Source organism: Cystoisospora suis (assembly GCF_002600585.1).
Source record: "Cystoisospora suis strain Wien I chromosome Unknown contig_4307, whole genome shotgun sequence".
Lineage (NCBI taxonomy): Eukaryota > Apicomplexa > Conoidasida > Eucoccidiorida > Sarcocystidae > Cystoisospora > Cystoisospora suis.
This window is the reverse complement of record NW_027157099.1, coordinates 7,745-27,588: the sequence shown is the minus strand read 5'-3', so window position 1 is coordinate 27,588 and position 19,844 is coordinate 7,745. Positions and strand designations below refer to the sequence as shown.

Sequence of the window (19,844 nt, the reverse complement as noted above, 5' to 3'; positions counted from 1 at the left end):
CGCCCAGCCTTCTGATCTGGAGTCAGACGCGCTACCATTGCGCCATAGGCCCTAAGGGAGGAATGAGTCCCTCTCTTTCCGTTGACGGCTCTGACCTCCAACGTTAAACACCACTCTGTTGAGGCCGTTAGTTTGCAGAATTTTCTTCCTGTTTATGCAGATTGTTTTTACCTTGCTCGAAGAAATGAAGTAAAATGACCGATCTGTTGGTTTGGCGTTCCAAACGCCCGGTAGGTGTGGGCAGTAGCCGTAGCCCTTGCTTGACTCTCTTTCAGGGGCCACCGGAGCATGAGTAGGACGAGTCTAACTCTGGATTAGTTACATTACTAAAGAAACACGAAGTCACTCTGCACACATATATATGCCCCGGCAGAAGGACTTTTTCCTTGCCCGGGGCTCTGGCTGAATGATAGCGCTTCTGATTCACAAAGTTGGGTGTCCGAGTCATTCTGGGCTCAGAAAGCGAAGAGAAAATTGACCCCGTGGGTCCAAACATCTTACATCGTCTGGCTTCGTAGCCGGGTGACCCATGACGTCTAGCAACTCGGCATGTGCGTCTGTACAAGCTGTCGACCCACCCCGTTCAGCAACTGGACTGACGCCTCAACTTCTCGGAGGTTCTCTTCACTAACGCTGCCCGAGCGGGTCTGCCGTTCCGGAACAGCAGGCGTTGCACCATCTCCCGCATCGGGCCATGCCGGTCACTTCGTCGGAAATCACCCGGCCGTACACAGAGAGCGACGCAGGCCTCCACCTCAACGGCAAAGGAAGGATGTCAGTCTCGCCGACGTGCTGTCTCCTTCGAACCCCGCAATCGGACAGTACGTTTTGCGTGCTCTTCCCCGGCAAATCCACTTCGCCTCAATCCTTTGATCATCCATCATTTGCGCATTTCGAACATCCATGTCAGCCACAGGAAAAAAAGGGCTCACTCGCTGGTGACGCCACGGAATTTCTCGTTACCCGAGGGGTAAGCCGACCATCCAACTGGTCGCTCTGAGAATGAGCCCTGGGCCCAACGCTCATTGCATAGTGTGACAGAAGAAGTCAGTAGTACTAGAGGACACATTCACTCGTCATCTTCTAACACAGCTAAACACCAGAACACAACGACCATACAAAAAACATGAGGTGTGCTGTTAAAAGACGACCTTCCGTCCTTTTTCCGCATGTCCCGCTCCTAACCTTCCAGGGTGAGACTGTAGAAGAAAAAAAAACGGGCTACTGGTCTTATAGTCGGATATCACCTCCGTACTGCAGAGAGACAGACGCCACATCGGCCTTAACTCGAGGCGCGCCAGCCGCGTACTAGGCACAATAGCTGTACGTCTTACACTCTTTCCTTGTCAGTACGCCTGCAGCGATACTCGGAACAACACTCCAACAGAACATCTTTGTCACTGATATACGGGCCTTGCTGCACCGGAGGAGCATGACAGCTTCGAGGGGGGGGGCGGGGACGAACAAACATGACATTGTCGAGCCAGTCATGGCAGCTACGAACTTGCGGACAGTAGAGGCGACGTACAACGAATATCCTCCCTATCTAAAGCCAATGCAGCCTCGAATCCACCGCGTTGTAGACCGTTCCTCCATATATCTCGGAAGTGCCTCCTAGCAGTTCTCAGTGACCGTATCTGTGACTACCCCAGCATGTGGTACAGCATCCGTATGTCTCCGTTTACGTACATATCTTTTTATGCATACAGATGTATACACATGAAGATAGAATTACCCATATAGCCGTAGCTCTACAAGTCGATGAGTATCCGAACACGGCAGGGAAGGTTCATTCATATCTACAGAACTTCTGTGATGATCTATTTGCTGTGAATGAGCGACCTCCTTGAGATGTACAAGGCTGGACTTTCGCAGGGTTGAGACCCAGTGAAAATGATACCAAGTACTGTGAGTCTTGAAATCGAGAGACCTGCCTGAATGAATACACTCTTCCAACAGAGCTATCAGCACTCCCCTCTGTCGTGTAGTTCATCAAGTTGAGCACCGAGGCAAAGGCGTCCGTTCTGCCGTCCATATAGACGAAGCGAAAGAAGCTCACTGTGAAGAGATTTCGTCCATCAAGTACTGGCATGAAGTGAGATTCTGAAAAAGCGAGAGGAGAAAATTTTCTTTTTTTTTTTAGTCAAAGGCAACTAGCCGACGTATGGCCTATCTTCTTTCGTTTTCTACCAAGTGACAAAGACGGTAAAGAGCGATATCAAGAAAAGACGAAAACGAAACCGAAAAAAAAGACGGGGAAATTCCTCTCTGATCAATACATATAGGAGAACACCCTGGAACCTTTACTTTAAGAAGAAAAAAAGAACGAATGCCGGAAAGAACGGCAAACGAAGCACTTAACAAAAACAAAAAGGAAAGGGTTCTACTTCATTCATCCTGGTGTATGTACATTGCACTCCTTCGCTTGATCCGCGCCTTTCTCTCTTTCTAGAAGGGGCCATGAACAAAGATGCGGGAAGAAGAGGAAAAAACTGAACTTCTCAGCTTCCGTTTCTACTCGAAAAAATTCTCTAAGGACACAAATCCTCTCGAGCTTCTTCAAGCCAACTGATGAGAAGACTTAGGAAAAAGAAAGAAAGAACATGATAAATGAAAGAAAACCAAAGAAAGAAATGCAGCCCAGCTTCATCGTACATTCTGCTGTTGCTGCTAGTGCTCGGCTTCCCTTATCGTACCCCCATCCTGCATGTATATATCAGCATCATTCCCACTCGAACTACATGCAAATACTTCTAAGGCTCCTATCACGGTACAGGTAAAAGCATATATATGTATATATGCATAAGCATACACAGAGAAAGAGATGCCTACATAGATAGATTGAGATAAACATGTGTATATGTATATGCTTAAAGAGACACAAACACCTTCAGAGAAATCTGCCTATATACATCACATCCTTCTGCCATGTGTTTCGTGACTGGCAATTCATATGTATGCCAGCAGATCCTGTGAATAGGAAGATTGATCATTCAAGCCCAGACAAAGAGAGCAAGCTCTGTCTCAATTCGACATATCTCCTCGACTTCCTTGAAGATCTCACCCTTTACCATCGGCCGGTTACCTTCCTGAGAAGCTTACAGAAATAGACGTTCTTCCCCTGCCTACACGTCTCTCAAGCAAAGTATTTAAACTCTCCTGAAGCTCTAGAAACGAAAGGATGGATCACATGCAAGAATAGATATCTCCGTCGAGTGATCTACTTGGATAGTGTAAGAGTTTTCTTTCTCTGTGAGTTTTCTTCCTCTACAAGTCCTCTAAGACACGGCTGAAGAGTCGCTGTAGATTACGAAGACCAAAGAGATAGCCTTCATCTCTTGTTCTCCTTGAAAAGTTCACGTGTGCAAAATCGACCATATACACCCGACAACTCTCTACCACAGCATCGAAAAATGCTTCCCTCTCATCTTCAAACTCTCCTACTTCACTTCCATCTATCTCTTCCTCTTCTTTAGCTTCTCTGTCTTTTCGATCTTTGTCATCCACGCCACGATAACCACCTTTCTCTTCGTTTTCTTCTTCCTTTCCTTCTCTCTCCTGTTCCTCGTCATTCTTTTCATGTATCTCCTTCTTTTGAGATACACCAGAAGGACATACCACCTTCGTCTCTCCAGCAGAAAAGTTTTCACCACTAGCTTCTCCGGGTTGAGGCCAGGGATCTCTTTCGTTCTTTCTCTTCTCTAGCTTTTTCCGGCTTTCCCGACATCTCGAGGAAACCGTCTCCCTTTCCTTCTTATCGTTTTCTTTCAGACAAAACTCAGATGAAGAAGGCGACCTCTCTATCTCACTCCCTGGGTTTCTGTCCTTCGTCGTTATAGAAGAAGAAGGCATAGGACATGCATCAAAAACGAAGAGGAGACTTGATCCATAGAAAGACACCTGTGTCTGGTGTTCAAAGAACCAGACAAGTCTGGCTAGTGTGTCTAGACATTTGCTAATCAATCGTCGAGCTAGCTGTGGAGATCCATTCACCGTGAAGAAACGACGAAATATTTGTATGAACCTCTCATCGTCTCGTATAGCATACGCCTCCTGTTTTGATATGCGTAGAGGAGGCGATAAAGGTAGGGTGGAAAAGAATGTGGATCTCGATGGATATGTCCTATTAACGTTAGATTCATTACCAAAAAGAATCTTCAACTCCTCTTCTTTCACGCCATCGTCATGCTGCTGTAGTCGTCTCTTGTCATGCACTTCTCTGATCTTCCCTGCCTCTCCTGTGTCTTTCTTCGGCGTTAGTTCCTCTACCGACTTCTCCACCACCCCTCTTGCCTCGTCTTCTTCTTTTCTTGGAGCTTCATCTTCTTTTTCGTCTACGCCATCTCTACTCTCAACGGCTTTATCTTTCTTTACTCGGTCAGCTCCTTCTCTTCCTTCTTGCTGCCTTATCAAGTGATCACACGCGTCTCCTCCTTGGCTTTGTTTCTCCTTGCTTTCTTCTTCTCCTTCTTCTGTGTCTTCTTGTTTTCCGTTGTCTTTCTCTCTAACATCGAAAGGAGATACGCATAATCTCTCTTCCTTCCTCTCCCTACATCTGCTCTTATCCATCATCCATCTTCTTCTTCTTTCCTCATCATGACAAGAAGATTCTTCTTCTTTTCTTCTTCTCTCCTTCAGTGCGTCCATATCTGTAACTCCCTTTCCCTTATCGTGTCTTTTTCTCTCCTTCTCTTCATGAAGACAACCTTCCTTCTCCTTCTTCTTGTTCATCTTTGTTTCATCGGGCTGTGAGAAGTCGTCTTCTCCTCCTCGTAGCAACACCCCGCACACAGAAAAGCCGTGCGATGCAAAGGAGCGATCTCTTGCTTTCTCTTGCATGCGCTGAACTTTAACTGGATCTGTACAACTTGGATCCACCATCTGAGTTCCTAGCTTCAAATCCATGACGCATGGACACCGAAATTTCGCGACGTCTTCTAAAGCTACGGCACATGAGAATCTCCCTTCTCTCAAACTTCGAGAAGAAGAAGAAGAGGAGCGAAAAAGCGATAAGGGAAGAGAACGAGAAGATGAAAGAGACATCTTCGATGAAGAAGAACAAGATAATGACGATGTTGACGGTGGTGTAAAGGAAGCTGAAGTCGAAGAGAAAGAAGAAGGAAGATTGTGTGGAGGTGACAGATGACGAGAATGAGAATGGCTAGGAGATTCTAGGTTGACAGGCCTTATTCTCCTCCTATCTTGATGCTTAATATCAAGACTGTTTGCAGTAGCGATGGTGTTCCAGCTCTTATGATCAGATGAAGATAGGAAAGAAGAAGAGGAGGAGACATGAGAATCTTCTTTAGATCTATTGCTGTCTGCGCCTTGATGCGGTTCTTCTTCTGCAGAGAAAAAGTGATAAGAATGCGTCCAATAGACTTCATAACAGTGAGGGATGTTCTTCGCAAGCTCCGAGGCAACATCTGTGAAAATGATCTCTCCTTCCTTCAAATCATCTTCTTCTTTCTTGTGGTAAGACGATGGATTGACTAGCGGGGTTGTACGACTAGGACCAGAGGAGGCGGTCAGAGGAAGGACAGAAGAAGAGCTGTTACGAAAAGAGCCAGACGGACGAACATGAGAAGAGGAGGAAGAAGAAGGACGATAGGGATCTTGAAATGGAGAGATGAGAGAGTGTGGAGGTATACGAAGAAGATGGAGAACAGCTTCAGGCTCAAAAGGAAGAGAAAAGAAAGAAGACTTGAGATCTTTGTTCTTCTCCTCCTCCCCCTCATCCTCATCCTCTTCTTGCTTTTCTTGGTCATCTTCGTCTAAATATGTTGTGACAGAGGAAAGATTGTCTCTCGCTTTCATCTTGCCTTCTTGCTCTTCCTTCTTATTCTCCACCTTATTCTTCTTCTGCTGCTGCTGCTGGCGTTGTACATATCTCTGAAAGTTCTCTGCATAGTCTTGAAGTACCTTCCTCACTAAAGTAGCGTCTCCTTCTTTCTTCGCGAGTGTATGAAGCTTAACCCAAGCATAGAAGGCTGCCTCGTTCCAGTTACACAGCTTGATCAGCTTCCCTTCATCGTCTTCATTTAACTTCTCTAGACATCGATTACTCTCTTCTCTATTCCTGTCATCACGCAGATGATCACTGCTTTTGCTCTCTTGAGGCATGCTAGCGGCAATCGAAGTCTTCAGACCTCCTTCCTGTTTTCTCCTTCCGACTGACTCTTGCAAAGAATACACTCCTTCTCTCTCCTTATCTGTATGAAGCCTTCCTCTACCATGATGATCTGCATCATCTTCATGTACCACATCGTCATCTACTCTCCTTTCTGACCGCTCTACGCGTACTTGTCCTCCACCTTCCGAGGTCTTCTTTCCATCATTAAGATCTTCATTATCCACGAGTTTACTCTCTAAACTCTCCTTCTTCGTAGAACCCCCTCTCTCCTCTTCTCTCATCCTTTTTCTTTGATCTTCTTTCTCTTCTTCTCCCTCTCGTCCTCTACCACCACTATCATTGTCATCGTTTCTCTCAGTTGTTCTGTCTCTTGGACTTCTCTTGTCGTGTCTCCGAGGCTGTCCTTGTCCTCGGCTCGAAGATTCTTCTTCCTTGTGAAAACAACAGATGGGAAGAAGAGAATCTGGTTGTCCTGAAGATTTCCCACCTCTGCTGTCTATCGTCATGACAATGGAAGGCTGAGCAAGAGGCTGTTCTTCTTCTCTCCTTCTTAGAAAGTTCTCTCTATGGAAAACAGATGGTAAGAGCCAACGACTTGCTTGCCCTCCTACTATACGAGATCTAACACGAAGAAGAAGCTCGTCATCGTCCATGCTACTGCTCGAGAGTGAATGAAGATGACTTCCCTCACACGCTTTTCTTGATGCTCGTCTATCTCTCTTACACCAATGTGTTTTCGTCCTTTCTTCATCTTTCTTTTCCTCTTCTGTATCTCTATTCTCTCTTTGAAGAGTCGAACCAGAAAACCGTGCGAACAGAGTCCTCTCACCAACGTCCTTATGAGAGCCATTCTTCTCCTCATCAGCCACACAAGCAGAAGAAGAAGACGTGAAAGGGGAGAAAAGAAGGGAAGCGTCATGGTCTTGCTGCTGAAGATGTGAAGAAAAGGGAGAAGGAGACTGAGACTGCGAAGACAGACAAGTCGTTGTACTATTGTGAGAGCATGACAAGTCGGGAGACGATGGCGACGTCAAGGGTACAATAGAAGACTGACCGAAGGCAGGTGTACATACAGTCGAAGCTAAGCATGATTCTGGAGACGGAGACCTACAAAGGCACAAAGAAGAAACACAGTCCTCCAGAAGACAAAGTCCACAACCGCAAAGAGACGATGGGGCTCAAATGAATTGAAGATTTCCGTCGGAAGACATTCCGCCAAGTACACAAAAGAAGGCGATGCCATGCGACCACCCACCTCTTTACATGTGTGTTGCTATCGGTGGCTAGACACCTACGACTAGCTAGCTGACTCGACTGTGGCAAGTCCCCAGGATCATTGTAGTGTCCACAGGTATGTGCCGTCGTATACGGGAGAAGAAGAAGAAGAAGAACGAAGCACTTATCTCTCTACAGAGGGAGAATGTACGATGAAGAGGGAAGTCGAGGAGAATGTGCTTGCTGTTACTTTGTGCTGACAGAAGAAGAGAAAGAGAGGAGTTCTACTGTATCGCTAGGACGCGGGCTGAATGAAGACGGGGTGCAGGGCTGTCACAACGTTAGACCGTGTCTATACATACGACTGCACACACGTGCATGAGGCGAATACATGCCAGTCACTCTTCACAGGAAACAGCTGATTTGTCTAACTAGCCATTCCCAGTTAGGAAACGCCTTATAAAGCCTTTCGCTTCGAAAAGATTGCGATCGTATCTGCATACAAACTCATCTTACCTCTCGCCCGGTGATAGGAGCTCTCCTCGGCCGCCATCGCCCGGTGAAGTCTCCCCTGCCCCAGTTTGTGTCTCTTCTTCCTTATTCTCTTCACGATCCTTCTTCCTTCCTTCTTCTTCTGCTCTTGACTGCAAGTCGACTCGACTCGTCTCTTCGTCTTCTTCGTCTCTCTTCTTGACAAAAGAGGAAATTCTCCTTCTGCCACCTCCACTACTACGGCGCTTGACTTCTATCCATTCATCATCGCTCAGGCTGTTTTGTATCTTCTCTTTCTCTTTCTCTCCTTTCATTTCCTCACCTTTTCTCGGCTCTTTTGTTTCTCCACTTGAACTTTCCTTATCCATCTCATATATCAACCGCATGGTGTTATTCTCTCTCCCTTTCATATTTTCTTTCTCCTCTTGTACCTTTCTTCTCTTTTCTTTCTCTTCTTCGGCTTTTTCTATCTTTGCCGGGATGGTGAGAGTCTCGCCTCGATCGTATGCAATCTGACCATCGATACTGACTAAAGAAGATGTAGCCTCTTTCTCTCGTGTCATTCTCTTCATCGTTCCACATGCATGCGGAGAGCATTTCTTTTCCTTTTTCATCTTGTTCTTCTCATCCTCTTCAAGATCGCATCTTCCCTCTTCATTCGTCATCTCTTTCTCTTCTCCTCCTATCTCCCCCTGTTCTTTTATCGCAACCAACAATCGATTTCCGCTGCCCCCAGAGGAACAAGTCGATACTTCTTGTGTCCCATCCCTCAGAGATGAGAATCTATGATCTGCCCTCTCTTCTGCTTCCTCTTTCCCATCATCTGCATACACATCACCACTTCTCTTTCTTTCCTGCGCTTCCTTTCCTTCATTCTCTTCTTCTTCTCCGTCTTCATCTTTCTCTTTCTTCTTTTTCTTCTCCCTCGGTCCATTCTTCTTGATAGCCTTAGGTAAAGGAGGTAAAAGAGGAAGATACAAGGGATGGCCTTCATGTATCTGATGAACCATACTTAACACTTCATATGTCGACTGTCTACATACAACTAAACGCTGTATAAGAGGTAATCTCTCAGCATATCTCTTTTCCCCCTCCTTTGCACTGACTTGTTGCCCGTCACCTTCTCCCTCTTCTTCTCTTCTTTCTCTTTCTTCTTTTCCTTCTTCTTTTTCTCCTTCTGCCTCTCTTCTACTCGTCTCTTCCTTTGCCTCCTCATGTCTCGATAAAGACAAGTCGGTCACACTCGATTGGTGTGGTTCTCTCACACTGTATAGAGGACGAGAAGCCTGAGTTCTCTCAGAATCTCCATTCTCTCTCTTTTCTTCTGTACTTTCTATTACTTTAACTTTCTTTTCTCCTTCTTGTTGTATAGATTGATTTGAAGAACTTTCTTCGAGTGACAATCCATTCGCAGCGTCAGTCACATGCAGGGATCTCTTTTCTTCTTCTAAAGGAAAGTCCGGCGATGGAGAAGGAGCGTGACAGTCCCTATGAGAAGACGGAGAGGCACAAGAATAATCCTCCCTGTCTAGGAAACCTTCACATTGGAGTGCAGAGGAAGGAGAAGGAGGAGAGAGGGGGGAGAGTAAGGAAGATGAAGAAAGAGAAGACTGAAGATGTTTGCTATCATTCTTATCATTACGAAGAGAGGATAGACTGACAGGGGGTGAATGAGATGCGAGTGAGGACGGAAACTCGCTGTTAGATAACGTACATGGGATCTTGTTCCTTGTACAAGATGTATCCTTAACAGGTGCAGGTGTTAACTTCGTACTTCGTACTTCTTCTTCTCCTCTTCTCCTTTCTACGGCCCCCGGACCTACGGGAGATAAGAGAGGGAGAGAAGGAGAGTTCAAGAGAGAAGAAGGAGAAGAAGACAAACCACCCTCGGAAGGAGAAGAACAACAGCAATCTAAAGAATGACTTTGTGAGTCAGGCGAGGTTTCTCCAACGTCACCGCCATCATAAGAAAGAGAAGAGTTCTCTACTGTCCAGGTAGGCTTGACCTTTTCTACAGGTATTATAGCCCATCTCTCGGCTGGCGGATACCTATCTAATGGTGTATAGACTGTCGTTCCTCTGGAAGACACTTCCTCATCGATCCTCTCATACTTCTGTTTGGAACGATCAGAAGACTGACGTGCATGTCTCTCACAAGGAGAAGAAGACGAGGTTGGGTGACGGAGGTGGGTAGAGGAAGGAGAAGAGAAAGAAGAGGGAGAAAGAAGAGTCACTTGAGAGGAGGATGACGAAGCAGAAGATTCTGCTGATTCAAATACAGCAGCTAGACGACGAGAACAGGTAGAAGAAGATGGCTGGAGAGAAGACGGAGAGGGTACGAGAGATCGAGAGGAAGATGATCTTTTAGGAGAAAAGACATTTGCTGCATGACATGTACTCTTCATCAGTAGTGGAGAAGAAAGAACTGACCCCGAGACAACTCCTTGACGCTGGTGCGTAGGAGACGAGACAGACGATGAAGCAGAAGAAGAACAAGAAAGAAGACGAGGTGACGGCGGAAGAGCGACCGCCGTAGTTGAACACTGTCGCTGCAGTGGAGAAGATGGAAGTCTCGGCGGAGTACGCGCCTGTGATAGAGAAGAAGAAGAAGGAAGTTGGAGAAGGAGAGATGAGGAAGGACGTAAGGGACGACAGGACGAAGAAGGAGACACAGGAGAAAAAGATGATCTCGCGGGAACACTAGAGAATGGTGAGGAAGAAGAAGAGGAAGCGGAAGAAGAAGAAGAGGGATCATGCAACGGAGGTAAAGCAAAATAAGGAAGAGAGAGTCTAGAGTTAGTTGGCGTAGATTGAGGTGTCGAGTTGCCATTGCCTAAAGGAGAAGAAGAAGAAGCTAAAGATGGACTTAGCAGATTCGGAGAAGAATGAGAGTGCTTCAGATGACAGGAGACTAGAAAAGATTCACGCGTATAAGGTTCCTCTGCTTCTTCTTTTTCTTCTCGTCTCTCTGCTTCTGTGTGATGCAAAGAAGAATCTTCATAAACCGTAGGAAGTCCATATGGAGACAGAGTAGACGACGAGGTAGCAGAGGTTGTCTTCTTCTGTGTCATCCTCTCATTCTCATTCTCTTCCTTCTTCTCTACCCTGGAGACAGGTAACCCCGTTGAAGCTACTTCACTACTAAAAGGAGAACGAAAGACAGAAGAAAGAGATTCCTTCTTTTTTCCTCTTTCTAGGAGTGAGCGACACACCTGATCTCCATCTTCTTCCTCCTCATTTCTATTCTCTCCGGTATTTTTGACTCTGTAACGATATCCCTCGTCCCTATTGTCTCCTTCTCTCCTATCAACCTTCTTCTCCCGCCCCTCGTCATCATCTTCTTGATCTCCTTTCATCTCCCTCTCTATCTCATTCTCTTCTTCTTCTTCCCTGACCAATTCCTTCAGACAAGCTGCGACACATTCACCTAAGACATCCAATCCATACCCACCTTCCAATAACATGAGTAATCGACCTTGAGCATGTCTATCAGCTAGCCGTTTGACTTGTCTAGTTAGCCAACCGTACATCCCAGGCGTTAACTCACATCCACCTAAAGGATCTCCTTGGACCGCATCAAAGCCAGCAGAAATAACAATGGCGTGTGGCCGAAATTCATCTATAGCTGGAGCTATAGTTGTCGTGAACGACCAATACATATCTGCATCTGTATATCCTTTAGATAGAGGAATATTCAAAGTATAACCTTTCCCTGGACCTTGGCCTACTTCATGCAGATTCCCTGTACCTGGATAAAACGAGACAGAGGGAGAAGGAGAAGAAGGAGACGGAGAAGTAGAGGATGGAAAGGTACTTCGCCGTTTACTATTATGTGTCGGAGAGCCCTTCGAAGAGAAAGAAGTGAACGGAGAAGATGAGGGAGACGACAAAGAAGAACAACGACATTTCTTCTTATTCTTCTTTCTTTCATTACCAGGATTCCTACTATGAGGTGAAGTCGTAACAGATGAAGAAGAAGAAGAGATCGTCTCAAGAGATGAAGATGACAGCCTTAGCTTCGTATCAAAACGATGTACAGAAATATATAGAACTCTCGAGCTCGAGTAGAAAAGATCTTGTGTACCATTGCCGTGATGAACATCCCAGTCAAAGACGACCAGCCGAGGAAGATGGTAATACTCTGTTAGGTATCTGCATGCAACCGCTGCATTATTGAAGATACAAAAACCTACAGAAGAAGACAAGGGGAAAGACAGGCAATTTCACAAGTGCCTTTAGACATCCTTGAGACATCAGAGAAAGTCAAATTAAACAAACCCACATACATAGGTGTACATACAAGAGAGGACAAGATGAAGGTGTATGTGCTTGAACAGACCTCTATTCCCATAGATGGAGTTCGTCTATTGTCACAGAGTTAGAAAAGCCTTTCTCTCCTCTTATGTCATCTCTACTCTCCTCTCACCTTCAACTTGAGTCAAACGGTTTGTGTTTCATTCAATCACCCCAGTCGAATGGAACAGACCTCTCTCGCACGCATATATATATATATATATAGATATATATATATAGAGAGAGAGAGACATATATAAATAGAGGGAGAGAGAGAGACATATCGACACGCACTCTATGCATATGCATACAGGTATTTACATGTATCTCTATCAGGATATATGTACCCCCAAATGCATATGTAGCTGTCGGTAGAGGAAGTCCGTACTCTATGTGTACATTCACAAACCCGCTACAGAACTATAGCAAAAGATCTGTTTGTTCTCCACTCACACCGACGCAGACACACGCATATAGAGGGCTTAATCATATCATACCGGAGACAAATCATCCTCGACTCTCTGTCAATTGACAAAAACCTAGCATGCATGCATGCAGTCTCCATGTATGAATGAATACACTCATGCGTACGCACAGACGGTGTACGTGATATCTCCTCTTACTCAGGAAGCAAGAAAACAAAGAACGGTCGAGAGCTATAAGATAGTAAAGAAAGAAAGAGAAAGAAGGACAAGGTCAGGGAATGAGGAAGAAGAAAAGGAAAAAAAAGAGTCAAAGGATAACATGACGAAGTACCCAAAGAACAGAAGAGACAAAGCGTGCTTGTTTTCTGGGGTGTACCTGCAGCTTCTTTAGAGCATGCGTGATGACCAGGAGGTCTGATCAAGGCAAAGCCTCTTCTTATTCCATTCCTCCTAGTTGTTCTCTTTCGCTCTTCGTTCTTCTTCTTTTGCAGACATTCATGACTTCTACCTGCCTCCTTCCCTTTCTCTTCTCTCTTCTCTTTCTCACTCTCTTCATGTAACATCTTTTCATGATCCGTAGGAGGGTCATTCTCCGAAACGACAGGCATCGAAAGAGAACCTTCTATCTCTTCCTCTTTGATTGAAACTACCTCAGAATATTCTTCTTCCTGTTCTTCTTCTCCCTCTCCCATGATAAGATCACAAAGAGTTAACGCCGCTCCCGCAGCTAGTCGCGCTGTATGGGATGTCTCAGGACAGACAAACGTGTCTCGACCAAATGGAAAGCGATGAGAAGGTACTGGCACCGAGGATGAAGATGCAGAAGAAGATGAAGAAGCAAAACATAAAGGAGGAGAAGAAGAAGAGAAGGGAGAAGGTGATATAGAGGATGCTTGACGAGCTATCTGACTTGATGAGGAGGAGGAGCAGGAGGAGATCTTCTCCTCCCCAGTTATATAGTTGACTGCGTGCGTTGCATCTAGACTACTGGGATCATATGAAGAAGAAGAATGAAGAGAAAGAGAAGAAGAAGAAGAGGAAAAAGAAGCTTCTCCAATGAAAGAATCTTTACTTGCATCTCTCGAAACAAAAGACATCCTATTTCTTGTATCAGTCTGAATGATCTTCTTCTCTATCTCTCTATCCATCCATCCATCTCCTCCCTCTCCTTTCGGGCCTGCTACCGCATCTTGAAAGCTTCCGCTCGGACTGTCATAGTACCCACTGCTGCTGAGTGTACTCCTCCTTGTACTTCCGCTTGTAAGAGATCGAGACCTTCCATCAATGAGAATCTCGGAATCTTTTCTCCTTTCTTCGCCTGCACTCGAACCAACTCCGTCGATGACGTTCTCTTTCTCTTCTTCTTCTTCTTCTTCCGTCTCAGCACATCTCACCTCTCCTCCCTTTCTTTTCATCTCTTCTTCATTGAGCGTATTCTTCTCTCTCTTATCTTGTTCAGATAACTCCAAACCACCGTGCTTATCTTTCAACAAGAAATCTTCTACTTCTTTTTTCCCTCCTTGTGGCGTCTCCTTCTTCTTCTCTCCTCGAGCCTGTTCTTCTTCCTCCTCCTCCTCTTTAGCCTTCTTCTCTCTACTATCACGCTGTTCTCCCTCCTCTTCAGATCTGTCTCTAATACTTCTGAGGTGACCACCTTTACGACTCTCGCCAGCTTCTATCAGCTCCAACTCTTGAGACATTCCCAGAAGACTTCTATCTTCTTCCTTCTTTTCTTTTCTCTCCCCAGGGTGACTTGAAACGAAGGAGCACTGCTCCTTCGGTTTGATTGATGTTACTACAGGAGTGGGTGAGATAGAAGAAGAAGAAGAGGAAGAAGAAGAAGAGGAAGAAGAAGAAGAAAAATCAGCTGGACATGATTTAGAATAGACAGGAGAAGAAGTAGGATTTCCTTCTGCTTCTCCTCCTCTGGCTCCTTGAGTTTTCTTTTTGTCATTTCTGTAAAGTCGTCCCGGAAGATGGCCCCAGCTGTTTGAAGTCGTTGAGGTGTATGTACACCCTGTGTGCCCTCCTTTCCCTCCTGAGGAAGAAAAAGACTTTTGTCGTTCTTCTCCTTTCTTCTTTTTTCTTCGGAGCTTCGCTGCCGCTGCTAACTCTTGCAGAGAAGAAGAACTTGACGAAGAAGAAGAAGAAGGAGAGAAGCAGTGTTCTATCTTATCTATATAGTCAGATGTATGGCATAGGCGCAGTTCAGCATCTGTCGCTTTTCGGAGACAGGGGAGAACAAGAAGATTTGCATGCGGACTCTGATAATTACGATGCTCCTCCAGAAGAACAGAAGATGGAGACGAAGAAGATGAGTGAGATATAGATGTAGAGGGTGAATTTCTGATAGGAGAGGAAGAAGAAAGCGATGAAAGGGAGAGAGAAGATCTTGAGATAGATTGATTCTTCTCTCTTTCATCCTTTGTCGCGCCATCATGGTCTAGTGAGGATACCAAGGGAGATAAGGAGGAAGATAGCTTTCTCGGTTTCTCATTCAATTCTTCTTTCTCTTCTCTCTTTTCTTCTTCTTTCTCCTTTCTTATCTTCTTCTTGTGTGAATGACAAAGGCTGTCTTCAGAAGATGAACGACGAGTAGGTTTCTCTGATACTAACGAACTACTTTCGCTTTTTTTCTCGAGATCTCCTCTTAGAGAGAAAGAAGAGGAGATATCCGATCTCTCTTCTAGGAGTCTTTCTCTCAACAAGACAGAAAGAATGGCAGATATCCTCTGAGGTGTCTCGGGATGACTTGCTGGGCCTGCATGTGAAACGTCAGAGGCCATATAGACTTCATCGATCACTAAAGCTACATGAGGCGGAGGAGGAGAAGAAGAGAGAGGAGAAGAAGAAGAAGAAGAAAGAGGGAGAAGATGTGAAGAAGCAGTCATGGTCAAGAGGAAAGACAGAGGAACAGAGGGAGAAAAAGAAAAAGAAGAAAACGACGCTGACGAGAGAAATCCATTCGAAAGAGGGGGGAGAGGAATAGTGAGAAGAAAGAGGTGTAGCTAAAAAAGAAGAAGAGGAGAGAGGGAGCGACCTCCTCAGTTCGTTCTCTTATGACTTCGGCTTCTCGTGTATGGCTTCATCCACGTACTGGGACCTACACCTTCCTACTTATCTTGTACCTCTCTCCCCTCCTTCTTCTTTCGTCTTGTTCATCCTCTCCTGTCTGAAGATCTTCTCCTCACTTGGAATCGCTTCTTCTGAAGACCCGCAGTCCCTACTTCTCAAAGCAAAGACATGCCCAGCCCGCAACTACCACCCGCTCACTTCCGCTATATCTCTATCCAGACAGAGAGATAGAGAGAAAGAAAGACAGGTGATAAAGAGATAAATACGTAGACAGATACATCTATAGCTAACCTTCTTCTTCTCTCCCCTTGCTTTGCTTTTCTTTGCTTATCTTTTCCTGTTCTCTACCATATAGAGAGGTTTGATCAGTCTTTCTCGAGAGTGCACTTTCAAACGGTCCAAGTCAGCAGGTCAGAAGGGAGAAGAAAACAAGGAAGGAAACTCTGCTAAGCTTGCTATTCAATGCTAGCCTCTTCTTTCTCTTTCTCGTCCTCTCCTTATCTGAGAAAAGACTACGCCAATCCTTTAGTTCTCAAATTTTTCCCGTCTTTTTCTCCTTCAAATGCATGCATTCATTGTCTCACTTCATGAGAGATATAGGGCATTCCCCCCTCTTCAAGAAGATCTATGAAAGGCCACTCAGGAAGTTCTTCCATACTACATTCATAAGCGCAAACCTATTCATACGCACAGATTCGTACATATTCCTAACACGTACATCTATGTACATAGAAGGGAGCTGGTAAGCAAGACAGCTCGCCCGAGATTCCCCTAGACGAAGAAGAGAAGAGGAGAGGAGAATAGAAAGAAAGACTTAGCTCTTTCTTACAACATGAACAAGAAATAGAAGAAACCTATCTCAACGGAAAAAGAGGAGACGAAACAACGAGAAAAGAAACAACGCCACCAACGAGAGAAAAAGAAACGTTAAGTTGGAAAAGAAGAGACAGAAGCTGATCTCTTTCAAATCTTGTTCTTTTTCTCCTTCTCTTCTTTCTCTTACTCTCCCTCCAGGAACAACATTAATTCACTCTTCTCTTCCCCTCATCCCTCTCCTATCTCTTTCTTTCTTCTAGCGACGCAAAAGAAAGGAAAAGAACAGCCCGCGACAAAGAGAAATACACTACTCCTGAAAGAGAGGCGGAAAGAAACGAGTAGAGATACGCCAAAAAAGAAGAAAAGCAGGAAAGAGTTGTTAGAGACAAAGAGACAGGGCGAGAACCGCGAGAAGAAATTTGGAGAGAACGACGGACTGGACGAAAAGGAAACGTCCGCTGAGAAACAAAGAAGGAATGAAAGAGGAATGTCAAAGTGGAGAAGAGACGACGAAGAGGGAAAGTTGCGAGAGAAGCCGTTAGCGGAGAAATCTTCTTCTACAAGTAAGAAGGGAGAGTCATCCAGAGAACAGAGCGGCAAACAAGCATGGATAGATCGATAGATAGATGGATAGAGCCATGCATCAAACACAAGACAAGCAAGGGAAGGAAAGAGAGAGTTGAGTAGGAGAGAGACTTTTCTTCTTCTTTTTGCTCTTTGCATGCGCGCATGCAACACACGAAATCCCTCTCTACCTGATCTCCTGTCACCAACAGTAACCGCTTTAATGCTCCTCTTGGCCTGTCCTCGCTAGGGATCACTCTATCTTTGTATCGCAAATCAATTGAAGAAAGTTCCCTCGCCGGTGGAAGCCGTCTTCGCTACACTAGAAGAGGCAGGGATCGACAGCCATCTCTACGGCGACCGCCTAGGGAGCGAGCATCACGCGCTGTCTCCTTCGCTTCAATCTATCGTCTCTCTTTCTTTGTCTGTTCACTTTTAGCCTTTTCGTGTATTAACATTCTTGGTTTTCTCTGGATTCTCTAAAAAACGCCGAAAAGGAGAAAACATTGCTCTCAATACGCTGGAAGGAAAGCGGATGTGAGGAAGCGGCTTCTCCCTTCATATCGTAGGCATCATATACACATGTCTATCCATTGACCTCGTGTAGATATACATGCCACGATGAAAGAAGAAGAGACTATAGACGCGTACATCTACAGATACATATACGGCTACGGTAGGGAGAACAGCCTTCAATCGAGAGGGCGTCATTCATATCTACTGTGCTTCTGGTCTCTGCCTTTGTAGCACAGTCTCTCTCTCTTCTCGGGAACTTGTAGGAAAGAATGAAGAAGCCGAAGCCCTCATACTGTCCTGTGTATATGTGCGTATCTTCATCGACTTCCTATGTGCGAAATTATTCCATCATTCACTAACCGTACGGGATATCTCTGTCTCCTTCTTGGCCTGTCGAGAAGAATACAAACTTGAAGAGTATCAAGCCACCACGCTCTTTCGATGTAAAAATAGCTAGCTACTTTTGCATTGAGATACGAACAGTATCGTTGAAGTGGAAAGCGGGGAAGGGAGAGAGAGTATGAATGTGAAGTCCTCTTATCCTCTCCCCTTCTGTATAGACAACTCCCCGTGGAAAAGATTACAAAGACAAGGGAGAGCAAGAGCAACAGCCGAGATGCAGTAAGGGTCTTCTCGTGATAGAAAAGAAAGTTCAGAAGACACTCGTTTTCTTCACTAAAAGACAAGAGTTTGATCTTATTTTTGACGAGCGATGTGTTTCGCTTACATGCGCCTGTAATTGTATTATAAAGCATAGCTAAGATAACTAGGATAGTAGAGGTTGAACCAGTGGAACACATTGCATTGATAGACAGTTGGTGCAGGTCAAATCTTATCAAAATGCTGTAGCTTCATATACACCTCTTGTTCCGTAAGACTCTTCAAGGTTCCATGTCAAGGGGATCTATCGCCTGGTCTTCTTAAGCGCTGAAGATCCGGAAGCTATAACTCTCCTTGTCTTAGTCTCCTTTCTCTCTGTTTGGATGCTATAGATAGATAAAAGAGGGATAGATTCCAGATAGATAGATAGATAGATGTGAGAAAGATAGACAGATCAGGGAAAGAATACAAACTGATGAGAAGCAGACCAAGAAGACTCTTCTTTGAAATCTGTCCCCCAAGTAAAGGTGAACAAAAAAAAACAGATGGGTGTGGTGTGGTTCTTTCTTTCCTTCGTTTTGAAAGAAAAGAAGACTTCTTCACTGTCATCCGCCAGTTGAGCTCTTCTTCCTCTCTCTCTTTCTCGCTCTTCACTTCACGCAGTGTCCATCCATTCTAGGTGGATTGGTTTGGGTACATCATATGATGGCAGGAGGATTAGAAGTAGATACTCGTGCATATTTCTCTGCTGTAACGATTATGATTGCAATACCTACTGGTACTAAAATATTCAATTGGCTTGGTACTTATATGGCAAGTAACTTTTTTGAAGTGCATGAGTCGTCAGCATCAGTGTATGTACAGACTCTCCACATGTTGCGGTCTCTCTTCTGGTGTACGTACAGAACAAACACCCGACTACAAAAAGAGAGAGAGAGAGACACTTGGCTGTCTGCATGACGCAAAACAGAAAGAGAAGAAGAGGGGTAGAGCTACCGAGAACAGATGGTAAAACGTGACCACATTCTCCCTTTTTCGCATTCCTTCTTTCAAATAAAGAAAACACAAAACCGTCCGTGTGGAGGACGAGAAAGAAAAACGAAAGAAGGCTCACTTAAAAGCTGATAGAGGGGACAGAGAAGTGGAATCACCCTCATATACACGGAAGAAGGATGTCACGGGAAAGTGAAGAAAACGACAAGAAGAAAAAATAGATCTCTGTTGACCAAGAATTCACTTATGAACCACCTCTAGACATGCATAGGCATACTTGAGAGAATCCATATATATCTCTCAGTCACCTTTCATTCATACAGTCGTCTTCTCTCTCTTTCTCTCTCTTGTTTGGACCCTTTCCAGCTACTCTATCTACTCTCATGAACGACCTTTCCTGAGACAGAAGAGCAACTCGCTGAGAGAGAAAGAGACACAAGAAGAGAGAAGAAAAGCGAAGCAATGAAAGAAGAAACGAAAGGACGACTAAGATTACGCTCCAATCTTTCCTAAAGTGGTAGTCCTTCCTTAATTTCTCTCAATCTGCTTGTCATCACTAAAAGATGAAGTTGACGTCTTCTGCTCTTCAAGAAGCACACGTCGAGCATATTCATAAGCTGCGTCACCTCGACCTTTCTCTTCTATGGCTCTGATCCAAGGATGCTCCTGACAAAGGAAATGAGATAGAAAAGATAAAGAAAGAACGAAGTGAAAAAGAAAGA

At 44.9% G+C, this 19,844-nt stretch overlaps 3 protein-coding genes across 3 annotated transcripts in view; 1 reads left to right on the top strand and 2 right to left on the bottom strand.

Annotated features, from left to right (window-relative positions):
* Positions 1–62: 62 nt before the first annotated feature.
* CSUI_007929 (histone deacetylase hdac1) lies at positions 63–17,007 on the bottom strand. The gene is made up of 3 exons (XM_068068071.1): positions 12,935–17,007; positions 7,865–12,029; positions 63–7,240 (listed from the first exon to the last, which is right to left on the bottom strand). Exons 1-3 carry the CDS (start codon positions 15,447–15,449, stop codon positions 3,268–3,270), a joined length of 10,653 nt encoding a protein of 3,550 aa, XP_067919955.1. The 5' UTR covers positions 15,450–17,007; the 3' UTR covers positions 63–3,267.
* Positions 17,008–17,296: 289 nt separating this feature from the next.
* CSUI_007928 (uncharacterized protein) lies at positions 17,297–17,783 on the top strand (the record flags this gene model as incomplete). Its single annotated transcript, XM_068068070.1, has 1 exon — positions 17,297–17,783. A coding segment is annotated over one exon (198 nt), but the record flags the coding sequence as incomplete, so codon positions are not given.
* A 1,328-nt stretch (positions 17,784–19,111) lies between these two features.
* The window catches only part of CSUI_007927 (protein 7), an 8,473-nt gene continuing 7,740 nt past the window's right edge, over positions 19,112–19,844 (bottom strand). Inside the window, exon 6 of the mRNA XM_068068069.1 lies at positions 19,112–19,788. Within this exon, the coding sequence (XP_067919953.1) occupies positions 19,651–19,788 (138 nt within the window). The 3' untranslated portion in view covers positions 19,112–19,650. The remainder of the gene's footprint in view (positions 19,789–19,844) is intronic.

What these genes read in the sequence shown, in the direction of transcription:
- CSUI_007929 (XM_068068071.1), bottom strand. Translation starts at nt 15,449, where the DNA reads ATGACTGCTTCTTCACATCTTCTCCCTCTTTCTTCTTCTTCTTCTTCT. An exon ending in ATGCTCTAAAGAAGCTGCAG is followed by an intron (nt 12,030 to 12,934) that starts GTACACCCCAGA and finishes CTTCTTCTGTAG; the next exon opens with GTTTTTGTATCTTCAATAAT. An exon ending in CTCCTATCACCGGGCGAGAG is followed by an intron (nt 7,241 to 7,864) that starts GTAAGATGAGTT and finishes GTGCCTTTGTAG; the next exon opens with GTCTCCGTCTCCAGAATCAT.